Source organism: Gasterosteus aculeatus, chromosome 13 (genome assembly GCF_964276395.1).
Source record: "Gasterosteus aculeatus chromosome 13, fGasAcu3.hap1.1, whole genome shotgun sequence".
Taxonomy (NCBI): domain Eukaryota; kingdom Metazoa; phylum Chordata; class Actinopteri; order Perciformes; family Gasterosteidae; genus Gasterosteus; species Gasterosteus aculeatus.
Genome location: NC_135701.1, coordinates 19441462 through 19468992, shown reverse-complemented (window position 1 = coordinate 19468992; position 27531 = coordinate 19441462). Strand labels below are relative to the sequence as shown.

The 27531-nt window shown below is 46.8% G+C and overlaps 1 protein-coding gene across 2 annotated transcripts in view; it reads right to left on the bottom strand.

The window, feature by feature from the left end:
- notch1b (notch receptor 1b) overlaps positions 1 to 7729 on the bottom strand; it is a 33337-nt gene extending 25608 nt beyond the window's left edge. For both annotated transcript variants that reach the window (XM_040195350.2, XM_040195351.2), the window contains exons 1-2: positions 7390 to 7729; positions 6724 to 6799 (exon numbers count right to left, since the gene is read on the bottom strand). In XM_040195350.2, the coding sequence (XP_040051284.2) occupies positions 6724 to 6799; positions 7390 to 7447 (134 nt within the window). In that variant the 5' untranslated portion in view covers positions 7448 to 7729. The remainder of the gene's footprint in view (positions 1 to 6723; positions 6800 to 7389) is intronic.
- Positions 7730 to 27531: the final 19802 nt, after the last annotated feature.

The window sequence follows — 27531 nt, the reverse complement described above, 5'->3', positions numbered from 1 at the left end:
CCCCTCAAATACCTGACCAGAGTCAGCCAGTCTGTTAGCCCCGAGGGGCTGGCAGGACCACGTCCCCAAACATTCCCAGGGGGTCCAGTGTGTGTCTGTTTGTGTGCGTCTGTGTGTGTGTGTGTGTGTGTGGGGGGGGGGGGGGGGGGGGGGTTAGGGCGACAGGGTTGCATGTGTTTAGACAAGAGTCCCCCTCTCAGGGGATTAGGCGGCCTTGGGACGGCGGTAAGGAAAAGAAAACATCACATGCTACGCTGCCGCTGCACAAACAGCGGCCGTGAGCGCCGAGCGGCACCTCGGCTCCGTGTCGCTCCGGCCCGCCATCGCTGGAGCGTGAAGGTTGAAGCAGCACCGGCGTCGGAAGCTGAAAGTCTAACGTGGAAATAATGAACCCAGAGTCAAGTGCATGTTTAAATAATGAGAGAAAGGCCCCCAAAACACACAAATAACGTTTATTCTATTACATATGTAGATTGCACTGCACTTTAATGCTTTTCTGCACTTGTGGTGAGTTGTTAAATCTGCATTCTTTTGTCATAATTTAAACTTTAACTATATAAACTAAAGATACTGTAACTTTTTTTCTTTTCCACTTTTAATTTTGATTTAATAGGACAGATAAGCAGCACATGGAAAAATAAAAATTCTTCTACATAATTTGTGATGGTCCGTATCGAGGGCAGTGTGTGTGTGTGAGTGTGTGTGTGTGTGCGTGTGTGTGTGTGCGTGTCAGGCCCAGCGGTGGCGGGTGCTGAGGTCGTGAGGCGCCACACGAGCTCGCTGGAAAAAGGGCCGCCGGGAGCAGGTGCGCATGTTAATGAGGAGACGGCAGCTGCTGCACCCGGCCATTCAGAGCCCCCCCTCGCCCCCCCTCCCCCCACCTTCCCCGACCTCCTCCCACCGACTCCTTCCTCTGCATGGCACTCATCCATCTACCGGCCTCCAGCCCCGACGGACACAGCGGCCAATGAAACATCCTTTTAGAATTAGTCGATTCCAAATAACTCTTAAAGTTAATGTATTTGAAGAATAAAGCTGCCGCGCTACATTTTTTACAGTGTTGGAATCTGAATGGCCGCCCCCACCCCCCCCTCCTCTCCCCCCGGCCTCCTCTCCCCTTACTACTTAGCAGAAAAATGGACAGCGAGCGAAGAGGAGAGCGGGAGAGAGAGCGAGCGAAGGATGAGTGGGCCCATTGTCTCCCCCCCCCCCCCCCCATTCATAGTCGACCTCAGGCCGGGCGTACTCAGCTGTTACACCTCCTTTCCCCCCCTCCCTGTCCCCTCCAAAAAATAATCTTTCTCTTGATCGTCTTTCATTATATATGGCTCATCCCCGAAATGTTTTTCTCATCATCGGGTTCACTTCCTCCGTTCAAAGTCGTGCGGTCGCTGGCATCCGCTCGCCCCCCCCTCTGTGCATCCCCCCCCCCACACACACGCACACACCTCCTCCCATTGCATCGGTAAGTAACCACTGGTTACTCCCACTGGAACTCACGTCCAAGTCAGAGCTGCCGGGCGACGTTCTGTTTGAGGCCAAAGAGAAGCTGGGAATCCCAAACACACGCAAGCCGCGGGACAAACAAAAGGAGTCTGAGAGAAAAGGAGCTGGAACTGGTTTGGTTTGGTTTCCAAAGGGAGAAAAAAAAAAGAACCCAAAGGGTTTGCACGTTCAGAAGGACTTTTAGTGATTACTCAAAAGAGCCCCCTGTGCTCAACCACGAGGCCCACCGGCCGTCTCACTTCTCTGTGGCTCCTTCAAAAATGGACGCCTGGCATCTGCGCCTCGCAAAAACCGTCTCGCACCGAGGCGCAGAAGACAAACAGGCGGAGACGCCGCAACGCGCTCCGGCTGAGGCAGCACACGCTGGGCAAAGAATGCTAACAGTTTGCTCTTTAACTTGGCGGGAGCCCGTCAAATAGCACCAAACTGCCTTCCACGGGCAGCAGCCTCTACTGCCTCAACGAGAGGACCAACTTAAAAACAAGTGTGTGTGGGTTGATGGGAGGGGGGTGGGGGGGGAGGAGGGGGGACAAAAGATATTCAACGACTCTTTTATTGAGTGTCGGCTGCATTCAAAGCAAACAGAGAGGAAAAGCAGCTGCTTCAACAAGACAAATCTGCCGGCAGCAGGTAAACCGGGCCGCTGGAAAGGTAAATAAAGAAGACATGAAAAGAGGCGCACAAATCAGAAGCTGAGCAAATATCGGGTGTTGGGGAGGTATCGTGTGACTGCAGGACAGCGGTGGAATTATCTCGGCGGTAAGGCCGATACTGTTATTATCTTCGCTGTCGTCGCGGCCATTGTTCTCCTCCGCGCTGGCCGCCTCTTCTTCTTCTTCTTCTGCGGCAACCCCCGCCGCAGTAACCCGCGGCAACAGGTCCGCGGCACTGACGGGATGCTGATACTGACGGGGGGGACTCGAGCCCGCAGCAGATGCCGCGGTGACATCTGACCCCCGGGCCAGGCGTCGCTCTGAAGGGGCTTTCCTCAGTGCCGGGGCCAATCTGCCATCTGCCACCTCTCTGAGGTCACATGCAGACGGGGGTGGGGGGGCTTTGAACGTATAATATGTGGGCTACACATGTGCACTGTATACAAACAACAACCTGGAGAGAGCACTTTTCGGCAGCTGTACGAACCCCAATTTGTATCCGTTTTAAGAAGCTTAGAGAATTAGGTTGTGCATTTATACAATTACTGTCCCTGGCAAAGCTGTGTGGGAGAAGGTATCAGCGTCTGTTTCCATCGCTGTGAACCTGGTGGGTAACATTACTTTAGGTGTAGTCTTTGTTTGTCCCACTTATGTGGGTATTTGTTATTATGACAGAAATTAAATCATTTCAGGGTGTTAGATTAACAAAACAATTCTGAATTGATGATATTTAAACAATCATAAGTCACAGCCAAGGATGGTGATAAATGTAAATTAAGAGTCATGCATTGACATTTAAAACATACATGCCCCTCATGTTTGACCCCCCCCCCATCCCCCCACGCGCTCTCATTTCCTGGCTGTTTGGTCCTGTGCCTGCTTTAAGTCCCATTTAGCCTCCTGTAATCTGTTTTTAAAGCGTCGCCCCAAGGTGAGGTGACATTTCATCCACATGTCCCCCTCTTGTGTTCCCCCAGGAGCTTTAAGCGGGTAACCGCCGACTCGCCACCACTCGAGACAAATACCGACCCCGAGCTTCAATCACACAAGCCAGTGAAATGAAAATAGCCGTTGGGCTAAAAACCATAGCTGTTGTTTGTTGTGGAGCTGAAACCAAAGTTACCAGCAAATCCTCACCGGCTGCAGAAATTACAGGGGAAAGGCCGTCCCTCGCTCCCTGTCCTTACACCCATCCGTCTTCTCCTTCCTCTCTAATCGTACGGGAGAGCTGACCTGGCCGGCCCACATCTGGCAGCCTCCATTAGAGACCGTGTTTATTTGGGAGCGTTATGGACACGGCCCATGGGAAAGAGTCAATTTCCCCCCCGGGACCAACCACTCTGTGTGTGTGAGTGTGCGTGTGTGTGTGCGTGTGTGTGTGAATGTCTTGAGAGTCTTAGCAGCTCTAATGACTTCTGCCACTGCCGACTTTACAAGGCTGGGAACCACTTTGGGGCTTTGCGCGTCTATCTGCAACTGGACACTCAGGTTGCGTCTGTGCACAACGACTTCACAAGTCAGAAGTCGGCAGGATTTCCCTCCCAGATTGTATAAGCTGCACCGTTTATTTATGTATTTAACTAAATCAACTGTTGGCTGTTAACGGCTGTTTATTTAAGTCATTTTTAAAAAAAGAGGAAACGCCACGCTCATCGGGGGGAAAAGGGAGGTACGTGTACTTTCTGCTAAAAGATACAGTAGTCATGTAAACTGCGTTAGAATGTTCAGACAGAGTCGACAAATAATCCCAGTAGTTTCAGGTGCCACTGCAGTTGTTCTGGCGTGAAGAGTCACTATAGGAGTTTTTGATATTAATCTGTCTTACTATCTGCATCGATGCTTAACTGCACCACCAAAGCCGTTGCAAGTGTGTGTCAGCGGCGACTGAAAGGTAAAGGAACACCCGGCGGGCCGAGTAAATCTTTTCCTGTGTGGAGGTGAATCGGCCAAAACCACAAGTAATCGCGGGTATTATGGAGGATGCTGCAGCCCACGGGACAGGTGGTCTGGCTGAAAGTAAAATATAAAGAAGGAGAAATGAGGAAGTGTGCCCAGTGTCTTTGTCCCACAACACGCACACACACACACACAAGCTGTCCGTCCTCTCGGCCTGCGATCAAAGTTTGTGTGATTCGCCTCGGCGTCTGATCCTCCGAGTCACCCCCACCGAGCCGGGAACGCTCCGGCGATCGGTCCTCCTGCCGGCGGGAACCCGACACCGGCGGCGGTGACCAAAGCATTAAAAGCCTCGTGCTCTGTGTTCCTCCGTGCGTGGTGACGCGGCCAGATGCGGCACCTTTTCTTGCCCCCCCCGGGGGGGCCGCTCTGAGGCTGTTTCCCGACTCCTGAATGCGATCCATGAGTACTGTCTTGTGTGCGGCGACGGGCTCATCTGACCAGGGCCCGAACAGAGGTCCCATTAATGAGGAATCCCCAGAACAAGGGCGCGCTTTCATTGAAGCGGTTGCATAACGCGGCGATCCAGCGAGGAGTTGGAAGACTCTGCTGGTTATCTTGTGCAAACACGGGAGAATCCGACCCGGGGAAAAGAATTCTCAATAGTTATTTGAAGAAGTATTCCTCCCAGTCCGGCTCCACGCACACACCAAGCGCCACGCCTCCATCTAACCGGAGAACCCAACCGGGCTCTCAACGGGCCGTCAGTTGTGAGGTTGGCGATCCCTCAGCGGCATCCCTCCTCGCCGGGCATCTCTCGCCTCTCCGGGTGGAGGGAGGGAAGCGCTTTGATTTCGGCGGCCGTTGTGCCTGCTGGAATCTTTGCGAGTTCTTTTCCCTCCGGTCGGGATTGGGCCCGCTGCCTGAACGAGGGGCCTCCTGCACCCCGAGCTGTTTGGAGATAAACTTCGGGATGTCACGGGGTCAGATATGAGGAGGGGGGGGGGAGGTATTCGCGGTATGGCATGTCGAGTAGGCATCGCTCTCGGGACTAAATAAAACCGAAGCATCCGATCCCACTCGCGCCGCTTTGACACAAACACTCGAGTTCAAAAGCGGCGGCTTCCTGATTGAGGAGGAACTAACTGGTGATGCTGTCAAGGATGGGGAGGAAAAAAACGCCTGGATGTTGCAGGCAGATTAAAACCAATTACCTCTTTACCTTTAACAAAAGCACTAATGAAGGATTCAGCATGTAAAATCAGTGAAACGTGATTGTTGGATTTGAGAAAAACATCACAGGGGTGTGATCAGGGTCTTCATGGTCCTGGATGGAGATGTCATGAAACTATAATTACAAAGATTTTGGCAATATCTCAAATTTAGAACCAAATCCAGCAGCGACCTGAAACCTCACTCACAGACGGCACGATTCTTTTGGAATAAATCCTTTTAGGACCTCGTATCACTGCGACAACGTGTTCTAATAGGAATGCATACAAATGAGAACCCTGAACCAGTAGAATTAAACCCATTTTCTTGTTATCAGAAGATGTTCACGACTGGAGCCAAAGGGACGGTTTTATCTGTGTTTTGTTGGTGAATTTGTTTGTCATGTGAATATCTTGCTTAACTTGTGGAACACGCGTTTTTTCCTCCCGGCCCTCTGGTGGTCCAGTGACGTTTTTAAACACATCGCTTGCGCGCCCAAAACCCCTTTTGAAAGCCTAAGGATGTCCATCTCCGTGTTTAATTGGCAGAGTCTGGTGCAGGCGGACAGCGCAGGGGCACAATGACGGCTTTGTTGCCCTGTGAGGAGGACGGGGAGGAAGGGGGAGAGGAGGGAGGAGGAGGGGGGGGGGGGGGGTCGAGGGGTGAATAACACGACCAGACCAAATTAAGATGTGGCGGGAGGCCAAGATGGCCGCCCTGGCTGTCTTACAGTTTGGGGAGCGGCGACCCAACCGGCCCCAGTCTAGTCGCCCCGGCCGGCGGGCCGCCCGGATGGGAATAAGATCCGGCAGCAAAGCGGGGGCTATTGTTTAAAAATAACAATAAAGAGAGAGTCCTGCTGGAGCTTATTGGTTCATGTGGACCGACAACATCTACAAATTATAGGAAGAGGAAAATGATTCCATTTTTTGAGATGGTTAAAACACAAGCACCCAATGCCATCTGTCCAGGGGAATGAGAGAGAGAGCATTGAGGAAGGGACACAATCCCAGGAGAGAGGAGGGGTTTTGGGGGGGTAGGAGAGGACGGGGTCTGAGGGTCTCTCTGGGAAGCCTCACCCAGATTAGTCACACAGAATTAATCGCAGCGGAGAACAATGGTCGCCGAGCTTCTGGCAACCCCAGCTGTCGCTCCGTGAAAGAAAAGAAAAGCAAGATTTAGGGCTGCGAGGGCTCGGCTGCAGACGGGAGAGTGTGGTGGCAGTCACACACACACACACACACACACACACACACACACACACACACTCTCTCGTTGACCCCTGTCCTCATCAATGTCCACTCATTTCTGTCTCAGTTCTCGGACCATTTGCCTCCCGCAAATAGCAACACTGACGTGAGCATCCTTCTCCCCCCCCCCCCCCCCCCTTTTCTTTTTTACAGACCTCACATGTCAACCCCAAAATCTGAGTCATGTCAAATTGCGGAGAACTTACCTGCACTCTGCGTTGCCAGTGGCTTCACACCTCCCCTGGTTCAAACACGACTCCGTGGGCGTGGAGCATCGTAGACCTGCAGAGGGACACTTTTAAAAACACCTGCACGAACTTGCGAGAACTTTGAGGCAGTTGTGATGCTGTTTTTTTTTTTCCTCAGGTGATCTCTACAAATAGCACGTGTTATCCTCCATAAATGTCAAGTCTAGTCGCGACACTTGGCACCTCAGAAGAAGCTGTGGGGGGGGGGGTTGTGTTACTTTTGTGGGGAACGGGAGGGGGGGGGGGGGGGGGCAGATGCGCGCTCCTCTCTGCAGCTGTCCCAGTGAGAAGGTGCCATTTAGGGGAAGCAACACAGCTTTGCAATGATTAAAACACACACACACAAACACACACACACACACACACACACACACACACACACACAAGCTGCTCTGAATCCAAACTGCAAAGGCGATACACGCTATGAAGTGTTTGCTGGACAAGTGCGCTCCAACAGCAGCCGGGGGGGCGAAGCGCTGAATGCAACAAGTTGAGCTCAACAGCGAATACAAAATAGTTACATTTTCACATTTGTATTTGTTCGCATTTCGTTACATCTGTCCTACACACACGCACACACACTCACACACACACTCACACAACTCTGGCGCGCGCGCAACTCACCTCGTGCTTGTGCTATCAGCGACAACAAGAAAGTTAGTTTCACAAAGAAAATATGCATTCCTTCTGGTTTAAAATGGTTGTACAAATCCACGTGGGTTTTTTCATAGATCCGATAGTGTGTCTTCGCCTCCGGTAGAAAAAAAATAGACCCCCGAGCGGCGGCGAGAGGTTCGGTTCCTCCGCGAGTAGGTCCACAGAGAGGCGCTGCGCGGTGCTGTCACTTCGGGTCCCGGGTTGGAAATGGCTCGAGCGCACGCGCTCCTCCATCCGCCGCAACGAGGGGCGTCATTCTTCCCGACGCGCGCGCACGCCCGCGCGCACACGCAGAGAGGCGCGAGTCGTGCAGCTCGCGCAAGTTTGTTCCGTTTTTTTCCAGCGTTTGTTATTTCCCGGGCGTTTTTGCTGCGTGGTGATTGGCTAATTAACAAGATTGACTCGATAGCAACTCAGTGTAAAGGAAAGTGAACAGGTAGCATTAGTTTGTGCAGTAATTAGTTAGTCCCTATAATACGATAAGTTTGCCCTTTGGCGGGAACACACATGATTTACTACATAGATATAATACAGATACAGATAGATGTATTTACTTTTAGTGCTTTTGCAGTGACTCGCTTTTTTTCTAAAATGAAACATTTTAATATTGTTCAATCTTCTCAACAAAGATACAAGAAATTTAAAAATATTTTAAGAATTCAACCTTTGTAAGTCAAACAGAACATGAACCACGGTTAACACAAAACAGAACAAAATGATCAATTGATCCGAGTAAGCAGTTTTTTCAGAGTTGAGTCCATGAGTCAACATCTGCAAACTTTGCATTAATTCAAAATGTTAAAGATCTCAGATGACCGCCAACGCTTTAAACATTAATGTATAAAACATGAAACATTGTTTTGACTGACAGCCCAGTCATTTTTTATTAATTTAAAGCACCCCAGAAGATACAATTACATTTGTCGAATAAACACTGGAAACCGGTGGTTGTATCTTTGCAACTGAAAGGATCCTATCCATCCATTACCACAAATATCATCGCGTCACCACCTGAGCCTGGGAAGCAGCCAGTTACGATCTTCTCCCCAGATAAATAAACGCTGACAGCAACTCGCGTGAGTTTTTGCAGAGTCGTCCTGCACGGAACCAGGAGAAGTTTCCCATCGGGCGGTTGTGAACGCAGTCCGAGCGGCTTCTCACAGGTATCTGCCGCCGATCACAGGTGGAAAAGAGCGACTGATAACACGCTTGTTTACGTAGTCCTACATTCTCCAGCTGGGGTCAGAAGTTGAGGGTTGAAATAGAGTTTATTAATCTTTACCTGGTTAAATAAAGGTCAGATTTTCTATATCTAGTTGGGATTAAAGATAGTAATAGAGATCTAGATCTTTGTAAACAGGCTAATGCACTAAGTGTCGGATCCAGAATTTATAGAGTTTGATATCAGAGACAAAAAGTCACAATCTCCACTTTTATGACAACCTGCTTAGGACGAAAATTACATTTGATAAAACATAAAACAAGGCGATCGTTTGAGGGGTCACTGCAGTTACACACGGTGCTGATATAATCAATAGTGCAGGATAACTAGATAATTAGATGCAGTTATTCGGGATTTTTAACCGCACAGGAGGTAACTGTTTTTTATCGACACCCTCAGGCCCTCATTTCGTTTTGTTTTCACTAACCACAAAGAGATGCGTTACAGGTGAAACAGTTGCCTGGGAGAATTCTTTTTTTTTAAACACAGGAGGCAGACGTTTGAAGCCCGAGGGGCAGACAGAGCGAGGAGGGGGGGGCGGACGGGTCAAACGGTTAAACGAGTCGCTGTAAAAAAAAAAAGATGGGGTCGTCGTGGCGCAGGGGTCGAGAGGGTGCACTGGGAACCGCAAGGTTGGTAGTTTGAGCCCCAGCAGCCCCAATGCAATGTCGCTTTGGATAAAAGCGTCAGCTAAATGACCTGTGACGTAAGATTGCAACCCACATGTCAATGATTCCACGCAGACTTTGTCATGTAAATGTGTCAGTCTGGTCCTCTCATAATCAGCTTTGGCCATTATCCCAGCTAGATTTCAGCTCAATCAGTCATTTCATTTAATCACCTTAAGAGGATAGACTGATTTCATTTGTTGTCTCGTATAATCCGATACAGTGTTTATGTCTACACACTGATTTTCAGAATATCTCACGCATCTGGGGGGAAGATTAGCATGTTGAAGCAGAAAAAAGGGACAAGATTACATTTGACTTTTGTTTGATTGGAGTCATAAAGTATTGTTAAAGTTAGTTAAAGTCTTCCTACATGATCCTCACACCTTCAAACGACAACTCTCTATCCGAACCGAAGGTGTGTGGCCCCGCTCGACATGTTAAACGCTGACCTTTGACCCCGGTCTTAATGCTGAGCTCCATCGGGATCACTGGCCGGCATCAACCAACACTTACTGACTTATTTCTCACGGCCGGTCACCTCCCGGGTGAGCAGGACAAGCGTGTGTTTTAAAGAAAAAGGATCCCCCCCCGTGCCACCGCTGCGACTTTTAGGACATCCTCAAACACACGCCTACAAAAGCTGTCTCTCTTTTAAACAACACGCCATTGTGCCGCTGTTCATTGTGGGGAAGAGAGAGGGGGGAAATGTTTTTAATGCATCACATTGTGAGGCGGCGAGTAAACAGGATTTGTGTTGATTTCCTCCTCATTGTGTTGACCTGGGGGTCGGGGTCGGTCCCGTCGACCGGTGCGGCGCAGATGGAGAGACCTGTTACTTACGTACTGTCAGCCTTGAGAAAAACCGAGGCAGCTGCTCACTGTTGGATCAAATCACACAAGTACGGCACGATCTGTCGACGCCCCGATTTCTGTCATTGTAGCTGACTAACGGGGGATTTCATTATCGCCAGAACGCAAAGTGATTGTTACTATCGGGCACTGGGGGAACCATCAGTTTGGTTTGATGAACCTGCACGTGCACAACCTGCATGGATGGATAATGGCGGCCACAAAGTTGGAGAAGAGGAGGTTGTTCTCACACGTGACTTTTGTGCCCGATGCACATCGGCGGAGAATCGACTCTGAAGGCCCGTTAAATGTTGTTTAAATTTAAAAGATTCTGCACTCTTTGAAGGGAAACAAAATAGACTTGTGTTTTTTAATATTTTAAGTACTTGCACATGTTACATTTTGCTGATGTTTTCTTTTCTTTTTTCATTCCGTATCGTCTAGTTTACTGGTCTGAGCGCAGCACATGCACACGTATGCGTCTCAGCACAGACCACATGGCATCAAATGAAACATGATTGCTCACTGAAATGGCTAAAACAAACATTCCTGCACCATTTTGTGAGACTGGGCTGATAATTTTGTTATTGCTATTCTCCATTGCCTTTTAGTATTTATTTATTTATATAGTATATTTTTTCAAACCAAATCCTCACTAATGCTTCCTCCTTTTTTGTGTTTTTTGAAACACTTAAAAAAAAACTTTAACACAGAAGATTTCCCCAAAGTTTGTATCAATAATTATTTTCCTTTACAGGCACAGCTTGTACTCCTCACCTTCGGCTGCTTGTTACGTTGGTGACCCAATACAAACCAGTTCAACTGCTGCGCTCACTGTATTTCATGAATGAGCAATCTGCCAAGAACGTCCCGGGTTGTTTAATCACTTTGCATAAAAAGGTCTTCTGTTGGCGCCTTGGAAGCGGCGTGTGGGTGGGCGCCGAGCAGCCTGCAGTGGCAGATGTTGTGTGCAAGGAGCAAGTCGGGACATGTTTATGTAACTTACTGTCATGCAGAGTTCTTGGCTGGTGTCTGTGGATCCGCTATTACAGAAGCGAAGGGAGAATAAGGCCAAAGCGTATAAATGCTCCATGAATACTGTACACAAAGTAGCACAGACTGTATGAAAAGCTTTAATGTCTCGATGTCGATCGTGATGAATTGTCCGATGTGAAAAAGATACGCCTTTATATTGCTGAAAAGCTCTTAAGAATAGATTTATTGATTGTACCTCGTCCAATGGGGTCATCGGAGGAAAGACTTTCCACCTGCAGTGGTTTTTAGTAGCAGAACCAGCAACTTTAATAACTTTAATATACTATATTATGTTATACTAACCCACAGCCTTATTCTACTAACCAATTGCATTAGCATTTCATTTCATTTTATTTTATTTTTTTAATTTCTTGTTATCTATTGTCTGTTTTACGTCTACTGTCACGCACCAACCGGCAAGACAAATTTCTTGTATATTTTGGCAATAAATGTTTCCTGTTTCCTGATTCCTGATCCTGAGGTAACAAATATACAATTAAAAAAAGACGACAGCGACTCCTAAAAAAAGCAAATGTTACTTAACCAGTAAATCTGGATTTTTTGGGGGACTATTTAGTGAGGTGGGTTCGTACACATTTAGCGTGCTATGAGGGTTTTGGTATTGATAAGACACAAGCTTTGGCTGCACAGAGTTGAGAGACTTAATTAGAAAACCAACCTCTAGAAGTGTCCATTTCGGTCTCTTAAGGATGATCCGATGCATCGTCAAACATCGTTTATTGTCAACGCATCGTCATGCTCTTCATGTGGAGAGGACCTGACATTTTTCCCGCCGACATCCGAAAAGATGCCCCCCCCCCCCCCCCCCCCCCCCCGCCCTCCCCTGCCTCTCCCGCCCCCCATCCCATCTGAGAAATGACCGTCTTCCAGCTGATTCTGTCGACAGATGTTCACTGAACAAAAATCCAGACGCTTGTTTGTTGCCTCTTCGGGACGCCCGGGGTCTTGTTTTGTTTGCAGAGAATCAGTGCATCCAAACCGTTTCTAATTATACAGTCTTGTTTACTGCGAATGCAGAGGCCCGTAAGGAGCGTCACGGAGGAGGAAAGAATCGACCCGCGTGCCCTCACATCCCGCTGAGGGATGATCGTCACATTAATTCCTGAACTGTTCCTCAGAGAGACACATTTTCATCCACACATTTGACAACAATGCCGTTATTTCCTCTCATTTCCAACCGCTGCATCGCTTTATAGCAAAAGAATCGTGCACAGAAGCTCGAGTCCCTTTTCCCAGGGATCACACCTTCAACACCGGGCGTTTAGAGTTATTGTCGGAATCACATCCAGCGCGGAGGCAATTCTTACCAGCGCGGTGTCCACTACGAAGCGTATACCTGAGGGAAGCGAAATGGGCCATTGTATTGCCGCGGTATTATTTCCTGAGTGTTTCAAACGCGGATTAATGTATCCTGGTGTGGCCGTATTGTTCGTATCAGGGAGGAGGGTTTACCGACTCTGTCGTTGAATTGTAGATTAGGTCGAGGATGTGGAGGTGAGGGCCGGTGGCTCCTGCTTTCCTGCAGCAGCGAGGTTAAGGGGAGGAGGCGGCCGCTGAGAGTCTCACCAGCTGAACTATGGGAAAAACTATGCTCGGAAGTACGGAGGGGTCTTACTTTCTGGGAAAAGAATAATGGTTCAAAGGTAACTCTTGACAAAATAACACCAATTTCCCTTAATCTCACACTAATCAGTGGATGAGGATCATTTTGTCTCCAGATTTGTGAATTTTTGTCAACAGTTGACAAAGTTCTGCTGAATCTGACCCAATTTACAGGATCAATTTACAGTTGTATTTTGTTAAAACACTAAAAACTGTGCGGTCGTACATTTGCGGGACAGAACTCAGATGCATTTACCTCAGCTAATGAACTATAAATTGAAATCAAAGCGTCCTCAACACAATGCAATTGCTGCATGGGGATCGTAACCGAGGGTTCACAGGGCGCTTGCTTCTTCTTCCACTTGCACTTTATCGGGCATAATTTCATGGCAAATCTCAATCACTGGCACAGTCACAACCAGTAACCTGTTTACAACCAGGTCAATCAGTCAGGACTCCTGACGCAGCAAATTAAAACACCATCAGGACGGCTTCCTGCGCCGCTCCGACCCATTAGGCTAATTGCACCAATGAAAGCTGGTTTGCTTCATGCCATTAACGGCGTCCATTTGTCCCTGTTACGTCCCCAGCAGCTGCTTCCCCGCATTGTGGCGCCCCGGCTGCGTTAGCACAATGTGAGGACGGCCGGGCGCAGCGGGTCAGCGTTCCTCCGGCACACAGAGGCACAGTGAAAGAGAGTCGTGGGAGGTCCAGGGACCCTGGTTCTGTTTTTGGACGCATAATCACAAACAGGAAGTCCCGGCAAGCCAGTCGCACGGGGCCACTTCCTCCTTTTGTTTACAGGGGGAGGTTGAATGAAATACCCAAAAGAAAAAGTTGTACCAGTGTTTGCGCCACCAGAATCCAATTTATCTCCAGTTGCTCTGTTTCTCAATGTGCCCTCTTTGTGTCAACGAGACTATTCCATCAACTCATCAACTTCAATCTCATTCAAAAGTGACCTGCTACGTTCACAGAGATGCTTATTTTATTAGGAATTAGTGCCCTCAAAACTTTGGCTTCCTGTTGAACGTGGGCGGAAGCTCGTCTTTACTTTAGGTAAATTATTAACAGGCTGCGTTCATCGCAATGCTTTTAATTCGTAGATGGCGAGATATGACTCACTGACTCAGGAAACTTGGGAATGGCCTCCCAAGTAAAGATTTTGCTTTCAAAGGAATGCATCTAGCCCGCCGGGGATTAAAATGTAGTGTGCCACACCTCTGAGCCACCGTTCCCAGGCGGAGAACACCATTCCTTTGTTCCTTAAAACATTTGATAATTACAGCTCCCTGCATACCGCCCTTGATGCACTCCATCGACTGTGAAATCTACAATACATCTAAAAGTCCCAGCCATTATGCAAAAAAACAGTAATATCATAGGCTGTGTTATGAGGATGCAAAGGCCTCTCAAGGGGATTATATGTTACTTAAAATGTTAGCTCACTGGCCTGAGGTGCAGCCAGGAGAGAAAGGCCGTGTTTGGGAACTGTGTGGCCTTTCCCATATTGGGATTTCCCACGGTGCTCCGTGATTCCACTTCTACTTTCTCCGTCTTTCCAACTGGGTTTCTTCTTGTCACTTACAAACCCTCGTTTGATTCTGTCTCTACCACCTCGTCTCTTTCCGTCCCTCCTGCACAGTTTTTTCTTAATATTTTAGCTGCCAGTGAGTATTACAGACTGTCGCTCCCACACACACAGCGGTCGTGCCATATGTCAGAGATCCAGGCTTGTTCAAATCCCAGGGGCGATATTAGCAACTGTAATCTACTTTTTTTTCCACGGTTTTAAATTGAAACAAGAAACTCCCAGTAAAACATAAAAATAGCCGTAATTTGCATCCCATGAAAGGCCCTGTTGTGTTCCCAGTCAAGAGGGGGGATGTGATCTCAATTACAGACCCAGTCATAAGTCTGAATATTGATTCAAGTTTGGATCATTTGCCTTGAAGTCATCTACGTCTGCCACACAAAAACTCATTCAGCGAGGCCAACAGTTGCACGATGATGTCACCTAAGGGCACCAATAACGTTCCGCAACATTGAATCACTTCCTGCAGAATAACGGCCACCACCTAACATTATAGTGAGGTGCGTCACCTTTTCCCAGTCACAGCCCGTTTTGCTCCAATTATGGCATTCCCACTTTTATTTTTTATGAACTTTCCGTGCCCAAACTCCTTTTTTTGCCTGCATTTTCTGAGACATTGTGACAGGAAATGGAGCAAAGAGAGGTGAGAGTCAAACATGAGCTGCCATTGAAACCTGTCAGGGTGTGGTGCTGCAATGCCTCTCTTTAAAATGCAAAAAGCCCAAGTTTCCAAACATGGTTTAACCTCTTTCGAAAGGTAAAGAACCGAATCCTGCAGATTTGTAGCATCATAATATGTCGCACAAATGACTTTAGAATACCAATCATCACCTGCCGGCCACAGCAGGAAAGATGTGATAGCAGCTCTCTATTCCGGATCAGCCGTGACCTTGATGTGAAAGGCCAAAGTGCGACAGACTGGCTCCATGACCCTGTGGGATTGTGGGTAAATATCTGCAGCCCAGTCATGGGAATAAAATAGCTCCATGTCAGGTCTGTGAGCCTACACGCCGCTCGGACCGAAAGGGGGCTTTCTGTCGGAGGGGACTTTATCGCTCTTATCTGTTACTTTTTTCTTAATGTGCAGAAATAGACACAACCGTCTCACCGTCTTTTATCCCACTCATTTTCCCACTGAACTCCAAATATTTGCCAGAAAAGAATTGTTTACTTAAGCCTTTGATGGTCTCCGGTTTATTATCCCAAGATTCGATGTCTCCTCGAGCTCCGACAATATGAGTGTATAAACCCCAATAATGTGTGCGTGTGCGCGTGCACATGTTGCTTGTTTGTGAGAGTAATCTCATAATTGTGGTTTGGGGCGAGGGAAGGAAGGGTGAGGATTAATGTTCCTCTGTGTGCCGCTGCGTGATGTGTGTGGGAGCTCGTGACGCGGTGCCACACAAAGAGCGAGGAAACCAAGACGTCTGTGGGACAATGAAGCACCTGAGGGGGTTTAACTCGGGCGCTCGATGCTTCTGAGCACTCGGTGGCAAGAAAAAAAACCCAATCCCATACCTCTGGCTTATTTATATGAGACTTTCCTCTTGTAGGTGGCTATCTGTGCATTAGTGCTCTAACGTATGATTATATTTGAAGCTCATTATCCTTCATATTAATACATCTCTTTTTTCCCCTGAATAATCTGTCTATTTACGAATGAGCCAGCACATCTTTCCTAACTACTCCTGGGACGAAGGAAACATTTTCTTTGATATTAAAGACTTATTTTTCTTTTTCTTGACTGTAAAAACACATTAAACATTTTAAGAAGCAGAGGAAACATAAAACTAATAAACAGACAACTAATTCAGACGTTTTATTTTCCTTTTTAGTTTTATGCTTATTTATTCACTCAAATCAATTTGTGTTCAATAAAATCACCACAAAACCACAAATCTGGGGCCGTCTAACGGTGGAAAACTGCACACGGTGGCTGGAAGGAACAAGCTTCCTAAATGTTTTAAGTTTGCGTTTCTGGAGTCAAGCAGCATGAGAACCTAAATCCACACAATGCGTGACGGAACGCACTGGAGTGCACGTTTCCTCCTCGCCGACAGAACCACCTTCTGTGCTGATTTTCCCAGCAACGCGCGCACAGTTCGGAGGAAGTAAATGTTTTGTTTTCTGCAATTAAGCTTCTTATCTTCTCGTACGTGTGTGTGTGTGTGTGTGTGTGTGTGTGTGTGTGTGTGTGTGTGTGTGTGTGTGTGTGCGTGTGTGTGTGTGTGTGTGTTTCGAAAGCTTTCAGTTCCGGATTTCACCTGTAACGATGAAACGTATCCCTGACTTTTGTTCAGAATCCCCCTTTCACTTCCCAAAATGCAGAAGGCCTCACATGAATTACAGACACGTCGACTACTTGTTTGTGTACCTGATCCTGCTCTTAAAGGAAAACAGCTATTTTGAGGCCGCGGCTCACATGCGGTTCACAGGGTGCTTGAATATCCCCTCCGTCAAAACAGAGACAAACACAGTAGTCTGCACATGTAGACCTGTTTGTCCCCGGCTCGCTCTCATGACAAGACAATCTCACAACTGTGGGAAATATACAACGCAGCTGGGCGACATCATTGAGAGGCTTTAATCCCTAAATAGCAGGTGTGAGAAAGGTTTAATACACCGTTTAAATGCTAACTGCTCAAAATCCCCAACAGGGGTGAATGAAAAACTAGACAACGTGTATTAAAAAGGAATTAGAAAGGAAGTATTTTTCACAGGTCACAGGTACTTGTGTTGACTGACAGGTGTTCTTGTCTTTCACTTCATAAGATATTTCCATTGTGTTTTAAGCTATGAGATGAGAGGCATTCATTGAGTACTGAAAGAGGCAATAAATACGTTTCGTAATCAATGGCTCTCATCATGATGACATGATCGAGTCCGTATCCCTCCAAGTCCCTGGTTGAGTGATCTGCAGAAGGAAATCAGACATCTCGAGTGGGCTGCAGGGCAGGAAATGGTTTGTTTCTCCCAGCGCTGAACAGTGGTCAGTGCAGCACAATACAGCAGAACATGCAGCTGATAAGAACACAAAGAGAGGCAAAATGACTACAATAACCTGCAAAGCGACCACAAGTGACGATAAGCTTCAGAAAAGTGAACCGAAACAACTACAAAAAGAGGCAAAATACTTACAAGGGGACACAAACGCGCTGAAATATGGCAAAGAAACACCTCAAAGGGATGTGAAAAGACGAAGTGAAGTAATAAAACGACTGCAAAGGGAGACACAATGACTATGAGGGGCAGAAAAAAAACACAGTGACGTAAAATTACAACAAAGTGAAGTAAAAAGACCACAGACAAGAAAAAAACAAAGGCCGAGTTGTTGTTTTTAATTATATTCTCGGTAACTTAATCATGGCTTTGATTTATTCCAGCAGGAGGTGCCGTTTATTGTTGCCATAAACCAGGGCTTCACATTGGATCCCTGTCACATTTTTACTGAATCTGAAGAAGTGCTGTGAAATAAATCACTTGCATGTCTGGGAAAAGGCAATCGTGAGATTCACACCTATACGGCAGCCTCACAAACTCTTCACCGGGTTCCCGCGCTGTGTCAGCTGCACATGACACGCGTGTTTGTGACGCTTTTTTAAACGCTGACGCCGTGTGATGCAGTTTGTTTTCCCTCGTAACCCTCTCGTGGTCTCCGAGACCATCGGACCGCTGTTTCGTTCACCCGACACCTGTTTCATCGCAGTCAACCGCTTGTGTTCCCCCTCTCTGCACAACGAAAACGCCTCGGGGTCACCGGCTATTGTTTACCAACCGACATCCATATCTTTTTTTCCCTTTTTTTTTTTTTTTTTAAGGCACGAGCAAAATTCCTTTGCGGCCTGGGAAAAAGCCCAGAATGAGGAAATAATATTGATGTTTATGTTCACACACAGAGATTCGTTTGGATTGTGTTTTGGGTCAAAATGTTCCCCTCAAGAAATACACGCAGTGTAAAGAAATGACAGCAAACAATCTCACCAAGCAGCTGCTGTCGTGTTTATCCTTAAAACAGAACTATTAGGGGGACTTTGCATAATGGATTTTCTAATTAGATGTTTTGGCTATTGGGTGCAATGTGATAAAAACAAAAACAGGTCTGCGCCACGTATTGTGTCTCTACACATTCACACACAAACACAGCTATTTTTACCCACAATGAGCCCCCTGCTGATTGTCCCTGCAGCCTCGCTTTGTCCCCTGCGCGTCCATTTGGAGTCACCGAGCTGCACCAGATCATCAAATACAGATTTGCACCAAATATCTGTAAATGTTGACTGTCTAAGAGCATGTCTGAGAGGTAAAGAAGACTCTTGAAATCAACCTGCGCTCACGACTTCATTACCAAGCAACATGAACCTGGTGAGGATGAACGGCCTCGGGGATACCTGAGACGCCTCGGTTGTGGACGGAGCCAAGGGGTCAAGTTCAATTACTCGAATGGGCTGAGGTCACGGCTAGGACACAGCTAGCTGTCACTCGAATTACTACTACTAACGGGGGAGTCATATAAAGATGAATAAAACGTTTTGTGTGTTATCTGATATTTTCAGATTGTTTCCCCTTTGAGCCAACATTAAATTGCCTTTGAACTGCATCTTTTGCCACTTTTTGCTTATCGCCCCCGGAGGTCGGGTTCGACCAACGTGTCGTTGGAACTCGGTCCTCGCCTCCTCTGGGGGACAAAAGGCTCGTAATGTGCACGGGACGGACGCGGCCGAGCGCGGCCGGAGGGCGTCTGGCTGCGACGCCGTCTGGGCCCGAAAACCCCGGCAACGCGCGGCCCCTCGTCCCTTTCATCGCTTTCAGTCCTTCGCCTAATTGCGGAGAGCTGGCTGGAGCGAGGCGAAGGAGAGGCGGCGGCGGCGGCGGCGGGGTGTTATTGAGCTGAGGGATGAAGGGAGGGACGAGGCAGGGTCAGGGAGACGGTCGCTCATTAGGGATTGAACAGCTGCCAAGCTCCCAGCTGCCTGTGCTCAACGCGGGGCTTAACCAGGAGAATGTGATCACTCTCCCCGCCGGGCCGCCTACCTTCTCGCCCTCCTTCCTGGTTCTGTTCCCGCTCCTCTGTTTCCGTGTCCCGGAAATACAACCATCCCGCACGTTCGACGCCCCCCTTGTTGTGCTTCCCATCCCTCTTATCAATTATAACCCCCCCCCCCCCCCTTCCTCGTGTGTGTGGGCAACGAGGAGCAGGGTGCACGTGACTGAGATCAGCACCTCCTCCTGCGGGCCGCCTTCGCTGATACATCAACACGGGGGCCCACCTGCGGCTTCGTGCCAATTAAACCAGGCGGCGTTTTCCCGGCGGGTTCGACGCGGGAGAAGCTGAAAGCTTCCTGGGAAGCAGCGGACTTTAACAGGCCGTAGGACACATCTCGTGACAAATGACAAATGAGTTAATAAAAGCCCACGGGTCCCCGGAGGACGGACGGGGACAGGAGGAGAGACACTGCGGGGCCAGGAGGCTTTTTTTTAAGGAGGTTTGGAGACTTTCCGGCGCAGCCGGGCCTTCATCTGATAGCATCCGGACGGGAACTCAGCTCTTATGGTTTTGTTTAACATGAACCTTTTAGGATGAGAGGGTACAGCTGATGGACACATGAACCTTTCTGCACTGAATTATGTCAAAGCGTCATAAAACGCTGCAATTAGACACAATCAGGGCAGTTTAGTAATTCAAATTTTTTTACATAAAGATAAGTTCCACAGAAAATCACGATACGGCCTTTAAGCGATAATGTTATTATTGGTTTATCTATTATCACTGGTTTTATACTTTTCACTTAAAAGATATATATACATACATCATTTAAAATCGGTTCTGTGGACCAACGAGTAACGCGGGTTTCCCTGATGGACAAAGTCAATTTAAACCTCCAAAGACGTCACATAAGTATAAGTTCATATGTCCTCACAGGTATTTGAGAACACTTTGTTTGTGCGTGACCACTTATTGTTGCTGGATCAGCGCCTTGCATGTCGGGGACCTGAATGAGGACATTGTTCCCGTGGTGATAAGGTGTAATTCAGGCTTGATAAGAATCCCCGGAACGCGTATAGTTTGTTCACTACATTCTCTTCTCTCCTGTCAGGAGGAAGTCAAAGTAGATTTCACTGCAAAATGCTGGACGATGAAGAAAAACAAGCTACTCCCCTAAATAAAAAAAAACGTTTGTTTAAACTACTGTTGCATTTAGCAATTTTTCATTAATTCCAGTCGACTTTAAGAACTTTAGTTTAGTTGATGCTGCAAAAAAGTTGAAAAGTGGAACTGAAGCATTTTATTGACCACGATAAAGGTCAGAATATTTATCCTCACTGTGAGGAAACAAACATTATGTTAATTTAATTTGTTTAAACGTGGTTGAGTCAGCAAACACATAAGTACAAATAACTTAATAAGTAAACTAAAATGAACTTAAATGGAATTTATAAAAAACGTGCAGGCTACTCAGTGCAGGTGAGTTATTACAAAAGAAGTCAATCTGAACTCAGTGTAAACTTTCCCACAAAAAGGTGACCTCGGTGTCAACGGTAATCCTCACAGTACGTACCTCGTCAAACACCGACCCTCGATTGCGTATCTGGTGTCACGCGTGTCCGCGCGGCCGAGCCTCGGCTTAACGTCCCTCTCAACACTTGGACGCCGTGACGGACACGAGCAGACCGACACTGATTCCTCGCAGTCGTTTTTCACAACTAGCCGCCGATGCGAAACCCGTTTCAGGAGCGTGCTTTCGGAATTCATTTAAAAAAGGTGAGACGCCTTTACAGATTCCACCCGTGAGGTGAGAAGACTGTAGAGAGCGATGCGATTGAAAAACAGATGCTTTTGTCATCCACGATCCACCTCATCTCTCTAGTTACTTATTATCACACTCGAGTGTTTGCTTTTACGGCACTTAACAGCAGCTGGATCAAAAGACAAAAGAAGTAGTTACCCGGTGGTCACTTGAGCCCGATTGGGCTCTTGTGAGAAACTTTATTTACAACTGATTAAAGTGACGGGAGACGGGCCGCGCACGTGTGAGGCAGCGCTTGTTTATCCTCTGGACTGTGACACGGGGTCGCTCTGCGAAACCCGAGCGGGGACGAGAATGCGCCACCTGTTTGACGCTCATTTGTTGTCGGTCCAAGGAGTAACGTTATACTTTTTATGAAATATCAGCTGTTGTCGCCAAGTTAGGTGTTCAGAGGAGGCGGCGCGACCCCCGTGACCCCTCGGAGGGAAAACATTCAAAGTGTTTATCCTCAAGGACAGTAAGGCTCCATTGTTTTTAAATTCCTTTTCGTAATGCTGGTGGTGTTATTCACACGCTCAGCATTCCAATTAGTTTACTGTATTAAACCCAAAGTGGCAGAAAACGACTCAGGAACAAGTGGCGTTGCAGGACGGGCGGCGGGCTCATTTCAGTGAATATCTCCGCCGTGCAAAACGACATCAACGACGTCTTCAACATTCTGTCCAGAGTCCGGAACGTGTTTTGTTGCGATAATATTGACACGTCCTACAAGAATGCCAGCGGTTAGCGGTAAACGCGCCGCCATGAGCCCCCGGGAGCAGCCGCACGCTGTGTTCTCGGGGCGGGCGCTGGCTGCAAGACCGCCATGCCGCCGACAGCTGCTGCACACGCATGTGCACACACTCACTCACACTGGCACACAGCCTGCACAGAGGTCTTTTACACACGCAAACAGCATGCCATTGTTAACAGCTGGCAGGGGTTCCACTGCTGTGTTACTGCGGACACGCAGGGCGAGAGGAGATAACGCGCCACAGTGACCTTGGCTGTCAAAACTGAGATGTAAACGTTACAGCGCAACACAAACAGACACGCTGTCTGCAGAGGATATAAATCTTGTGTAACGGGGCAGTCCGTGTAAAACGTTGGAGGACTTTTCGTACTAAGCAGCAGAGTCGAGAGCATTGCGCTAATGTTTGGGCTCGTTTGGACAAATGCACTTTTGAACTTTGGTGGCACAATATATATTATATATATATATACATATATTATATGTGACTAATACTACAATACTTCCCAGGTAGTCAGCGTGGTGAACCTGAAACCGAGGACAGTCTTGTTGAGCATATTTTCGTGCCAAAGGACAAAAGCTACAGCGGCAGTAACACAAAACTTCAAAAGGTTGTACGTGAATGAATGAACCTGGTTTGAATGATGCGCCGTTGATGACAAGATCACAAATATACGAGCCTATAATGCAACTTTTTATCTCTGTTCATTTCCAAACAGTTGTTTGAGAAATGGAAGAATAAACTTTTCCATTGTGGATTTGGACAGAAGAACATCGCTGGCTACCAGGATCCCGTAAAAATAAATAGTCTTAGAGTGTTTTCATAGTCTTGGTTATAGTGAATAACTACATGCGTATTTGAATTGTTGTTCTGTTTTTACAGCTGTTTCTCAGCTGTTATTGTCTTTAAAAACACTAATATGACAAAACAAATATTTTGACACGCTCCTTTTTGACGCATTTTTTGCCGTTAATAGAGTGGAGGGACAATAAGACATTGTGGTAACATGGCCACGACCGACCCTGTAGTCCACCAGGAAAACACCGTATGAAGTTCCATATTTTTCTAGAGCCCCCAAAGCGCAGTTCTTCTTCAGTGGAAGTAAAGAACGTCAAAGTAAAGCTGAACGTCAGCAGTTTTACTTGAGACGATAAAGTACCTTGAGTCTCAGTGTGAAACGAAAGACAATATAAATCAGCTGATTGTTTCCTGGATTCATTTAAGTGATTTTTAAATGCTACATTACCAGGAGGCGAAGGCGACAGCTTCAAATGAGGTCGGACCCAAAGTACAAAACCTAAAGTGATCCTATTTAAGTAAATAGTAAAAACAACAAATTATTGAAACAGGAAGTTGAGCATTGACGGCATTTAAAAAATTAAAACAAATTCTGCCAATTTATTTATCATATAGTTCTACTTGACTCAAGCGTTTTAGGAAAACAACCCTGGGGCTTGGAGACTTTTCAACCTCGGGAGGAAGGGTTAATAATGGTTTATATTTTAGACAGAAGGGAGAGAAAAGGGGGAAATAAAAGTCAAAGAAGACGAGACGAAGACTATAAAAAGCCACGGACTGAGTCAGGGAAACGGGTGGGAGAACTGGGTCTCCTCCAGGAGGACCAGGCCTGTGGCGGGACTGGTTGAAGCATGGATAGTTGGGGGGGGTGGAGAAGGGTGGAGACCGGAGAAGTTCCCATGCCCTGGAGGCCCCTTGGGAGTTGTGGTGGCAGATGTGACGTCTGGGGCTCGGCCTCCCTCCCTCCCTCCTTCCCTCCCTCCCTTCATCTCCACTACGCTTCCCTCGCTGCTCTGGTGTTGTCCTCTCCGTGTGCCGGCTCGTCCGCTGACTCCCATCCATCACTCGGCCTTCCTCACTCTATAAACACACACACACACACACAGCGAGAGCCAGCGCTGACCCTCATTGGACAGCAGCAACCGTTACCCTCATGGCCAATTAGAAGGGAACTTCCTTCCTTGTCTTATCGTGCAAAGCAAAGGTGTTGTTCATGTTTTAATACAAGACTCCCTTTAATACAATCATCCATGTAGATGCATTATTAGGGAGGAAGTCTTAACACCTGCATACACTCTAATAATAATACCTTTAATTCGTAGTGAATGGATTTAAAAAAGTGTGGGGAATGTCATTGGCCGCTTAAAAAAAGGATAGGGTTAATAATATCAATATATATGTATATATATAATATATATATAGACGGGTGGCTGTATGAACATTCCGACTGTTGTTCCGGCTGTAATCAGCCTGAAAAGATATGGGAATAATTTAAAGGGGAAAACGAATGTTGGAAGATTTCCGCTTAATTTGACCGCCTCCCACTACTGAAGCCTCAAATAAACTTTAAAATGCTTTAGAATAAATCAATGTCAATAAATACTAATAAAGACTTTCTGGCCGCCATATCAAACAAATTGATTTATATTCAGACGTTTTTAGGGAGCGAGGTTTCACAGTGCTTGGTAACTCGCATGCCTGAGAAACGGGCTTTGCAGTTAAGTGCACAGCGTTATGAAGCAGCACCACGAGGAGCCCTTATCATAACCGCGATAAGAGAGATTTAGGGGTAAAAAGAAGGCCAAGCTCAAGGGTCTGTAAGTAAGTGTGAGGAGGCTGCGAGGAAAGAAACCTGCAGAGGAGACGCAGCCGCGGAGAAGGGAGGGATCCTCCCAGATCCTCCCCGAGCCGGTTTTTCCAAGAGTCTGTCGGCATGAGACAGCTGTGAAGAGAGGCCTTTATCTTCCTAATGCACTGTGTTACAGCAGACCTCTTGGAAAAAACAGACGTGTCTCTGAGTGTCTGGATGAAAAAGCTCCAGATTGGATCCCTCCTCCTCTGAACAGATTAGGGCCCCTGCGAGCAGTCACACATCTGCAGCCGTCCACGTTGCTCTTTGAAGCCCCCCGAGTGGCCCGTCGCCGGCCATCAAACGCGGCGGCAGCGCGGCCCCCCCGGGAACAAGGGAATCACCGAATCGCCGGGATTTTGAAAGACCAGCGGGAGGCTTAATTTGAGGCCTCCCTGAAGATCTGTAAATAAACACGTTTCAAGTCCCCGACTGATAAACGGCTGATTGCTTTGTGCCTGGTCTTCTTTGGGAATTAGGAGAAAAAGAGAGGAGGGGATGGAGGCATAACAAATTAAGAAAGGACTTCCTGGATTGCTGGAAAAACAGCTGCCGGGGCTTTTGGGATGATAGCAATCAGGAATAACAAACAGGAAGTGACCTCAGATCCTTTGTGAGAAATGCCACAGGAGTTACGGTGAAACGGAAGCTTTCTGGTCCCGAGAGACGTCCTGCTTCATCTGGACGCGTGTGTTTCAGGGCATTTTCCCATCAAACAATGGAATATTGAAACACTGTTGACGCTGTCGTTAATCGCAGATTCTCGGCCGACGGTTATTCTTCTTGCCGGTTCTTATCTCTTAACACATATATAGTAATAATAAATATAGTAATAAAGCAGTAGGAATATTTTTACACAGATCTGGGATTTCTGGGATTTTATTACAACTATAGACATAATAATGAAGCATTTAGACAAACAGAGCAGTTCAGTGGTTGGACCGCCAGTGGAAAGAACAGAAATGATAAGAAGAAAATATAAAAACATGAAGCTAATTAATACCACTCTTTCCCTCATAACGTGACATCTGGAAATATGTCCTTATTATTTGCTTGATAAATCAACGACCCAAAGAATCCTGCACACATGGAAAATTTAATTTATCTTTAGTTCTGCTAGACCTGCTTTTTTAAATGATGGTTTAAATGGTTTTTGTTGTATTCTCACTTTCAGCCACCATGTAACAAATAAACCTGAAATGTTGATGGCATGCATCATTTATTAGAGACCTGTATTTATCATGTTTATCTCAAAAGAGGTAAACTCTAGTTAATAGAGCAGGCACATGTGATTGATATTTAATTTCTAATTTTAATTTAATTTTAACCTTTATTTAACCAGGTAAAAGTCCCATTGAGATCGAGTTCTCATTTTCAAGGGCGACCTGGCCAAGAAGGCGGCAGCACACGTCGTTAAAAAACAGCCATAAAATACATATACATGACATGAGTAAAACCACAATACAAATTAAGTTAAAAAACTGGTCAAAAGCAGAGGCACCGTTCAACAGATTTTTGTTGTCTGTCCATTTGGAGACGTCGGAAAACCTTAAAAGATACAAGTTCAGACAATTTCAGTTCAGCCTGGAGATTGTTCCATGTTGATGGGGCGGCAAAACTGAATGCTTTTTTCCCCAATTCAGTCCGCACTCGTGGAATGTACAAGCATTAAATATGACATATATTATATATATATTATAACAGGTCTGTTTAGTTCCTTCACAGACTTGGATGCTGCAGAAATATCAATTGCACTTTATTGCAACAACTTTGTTGGAATAATCACCTGCTTGATAAAATAATAAACTACATGGGAAAGTGTAAATTCATTTGGACTCTGCATCTCCATTTGCAGCACAGCAGGGAGACGTTCTTAGACAATATACTTTGCCCGTGCAGGACACACTGTCTGGTCATGAAGCGTCCTCCCTCAGATACTCTCCTCCGAGGCGTGTAAACCGCGTACCTCAGTGCCAACCCGTCCCTGCGGCACCTGTTACACTCCACAGAAGAGGATGTCCTCCCCCCTCCAGCCCCCCTCCAGCCCCCGGCCTGCACACAACAACACAGGCGAGCTTTACCCTGAAACAAAACACAGGGATTTGCAGCGTCTCAGAACACTTGTCCCCGTGGAGCGTCCCTCTGATACCGCCGTCCCTGCACAATCGTAGGACCCCTTAAAAAAAGATGTTTAAGATCCACTAGAATAGGATGAGGCGGAGTAGCAGCGCCGCTGCCCCCTTCTGGTGACGCCAGAAAAAGAGATTTTCTCATGGATCAGTATTTGCAGCAGCTGATGTGGAGGGAGTAGTGGAGGAAGTACTCACATTACTTAAGTTAGAGTACCAATAGTACACAGTACTCTACTCTAAAGCAGGTGGAGGAGTTTATATCAATGTAGGTTATGTTAGTGACATAGAGTCAATGCCCATGAGGAAAAGGAAAAGGGAACAATACAATTATTCTAACAAAAAAGATCTTATCATCATATTAACATCCTTTTATAACCAAAACTTCAGGCAGTTTGGGTTGATTTACTTTACTTACTTTATGTTTTTATTCCCCTGTGCATTTCTCACATTACTGTTGGGTTCCCCAAATGACATTTTACAATTCAGTAAAGTAAATAAAAGGATCTAATATTTTACTTTAAAACTGTCGCAAATTTTACTGCAAAAGATACACGTTATAATTCAGTCACAATTAGTGTTATGCAAGTTTAAAGAAAGCTGGAGTATGTCCAAGAAAATCATATTTACACTTGCAGCAACTTCCTCCGCAGTGCAATAGTGAACTATGATTAAAAATAAACACATTCCTTGTCATGTGAACACTGTCCCAGGTCTAACGAGACAATATTGTCACTCATCACAAAGGCATTTCAGGTCAAAGCACATTCCTCCGCTTGGTTTCACACGTTGGGGAGGGAGG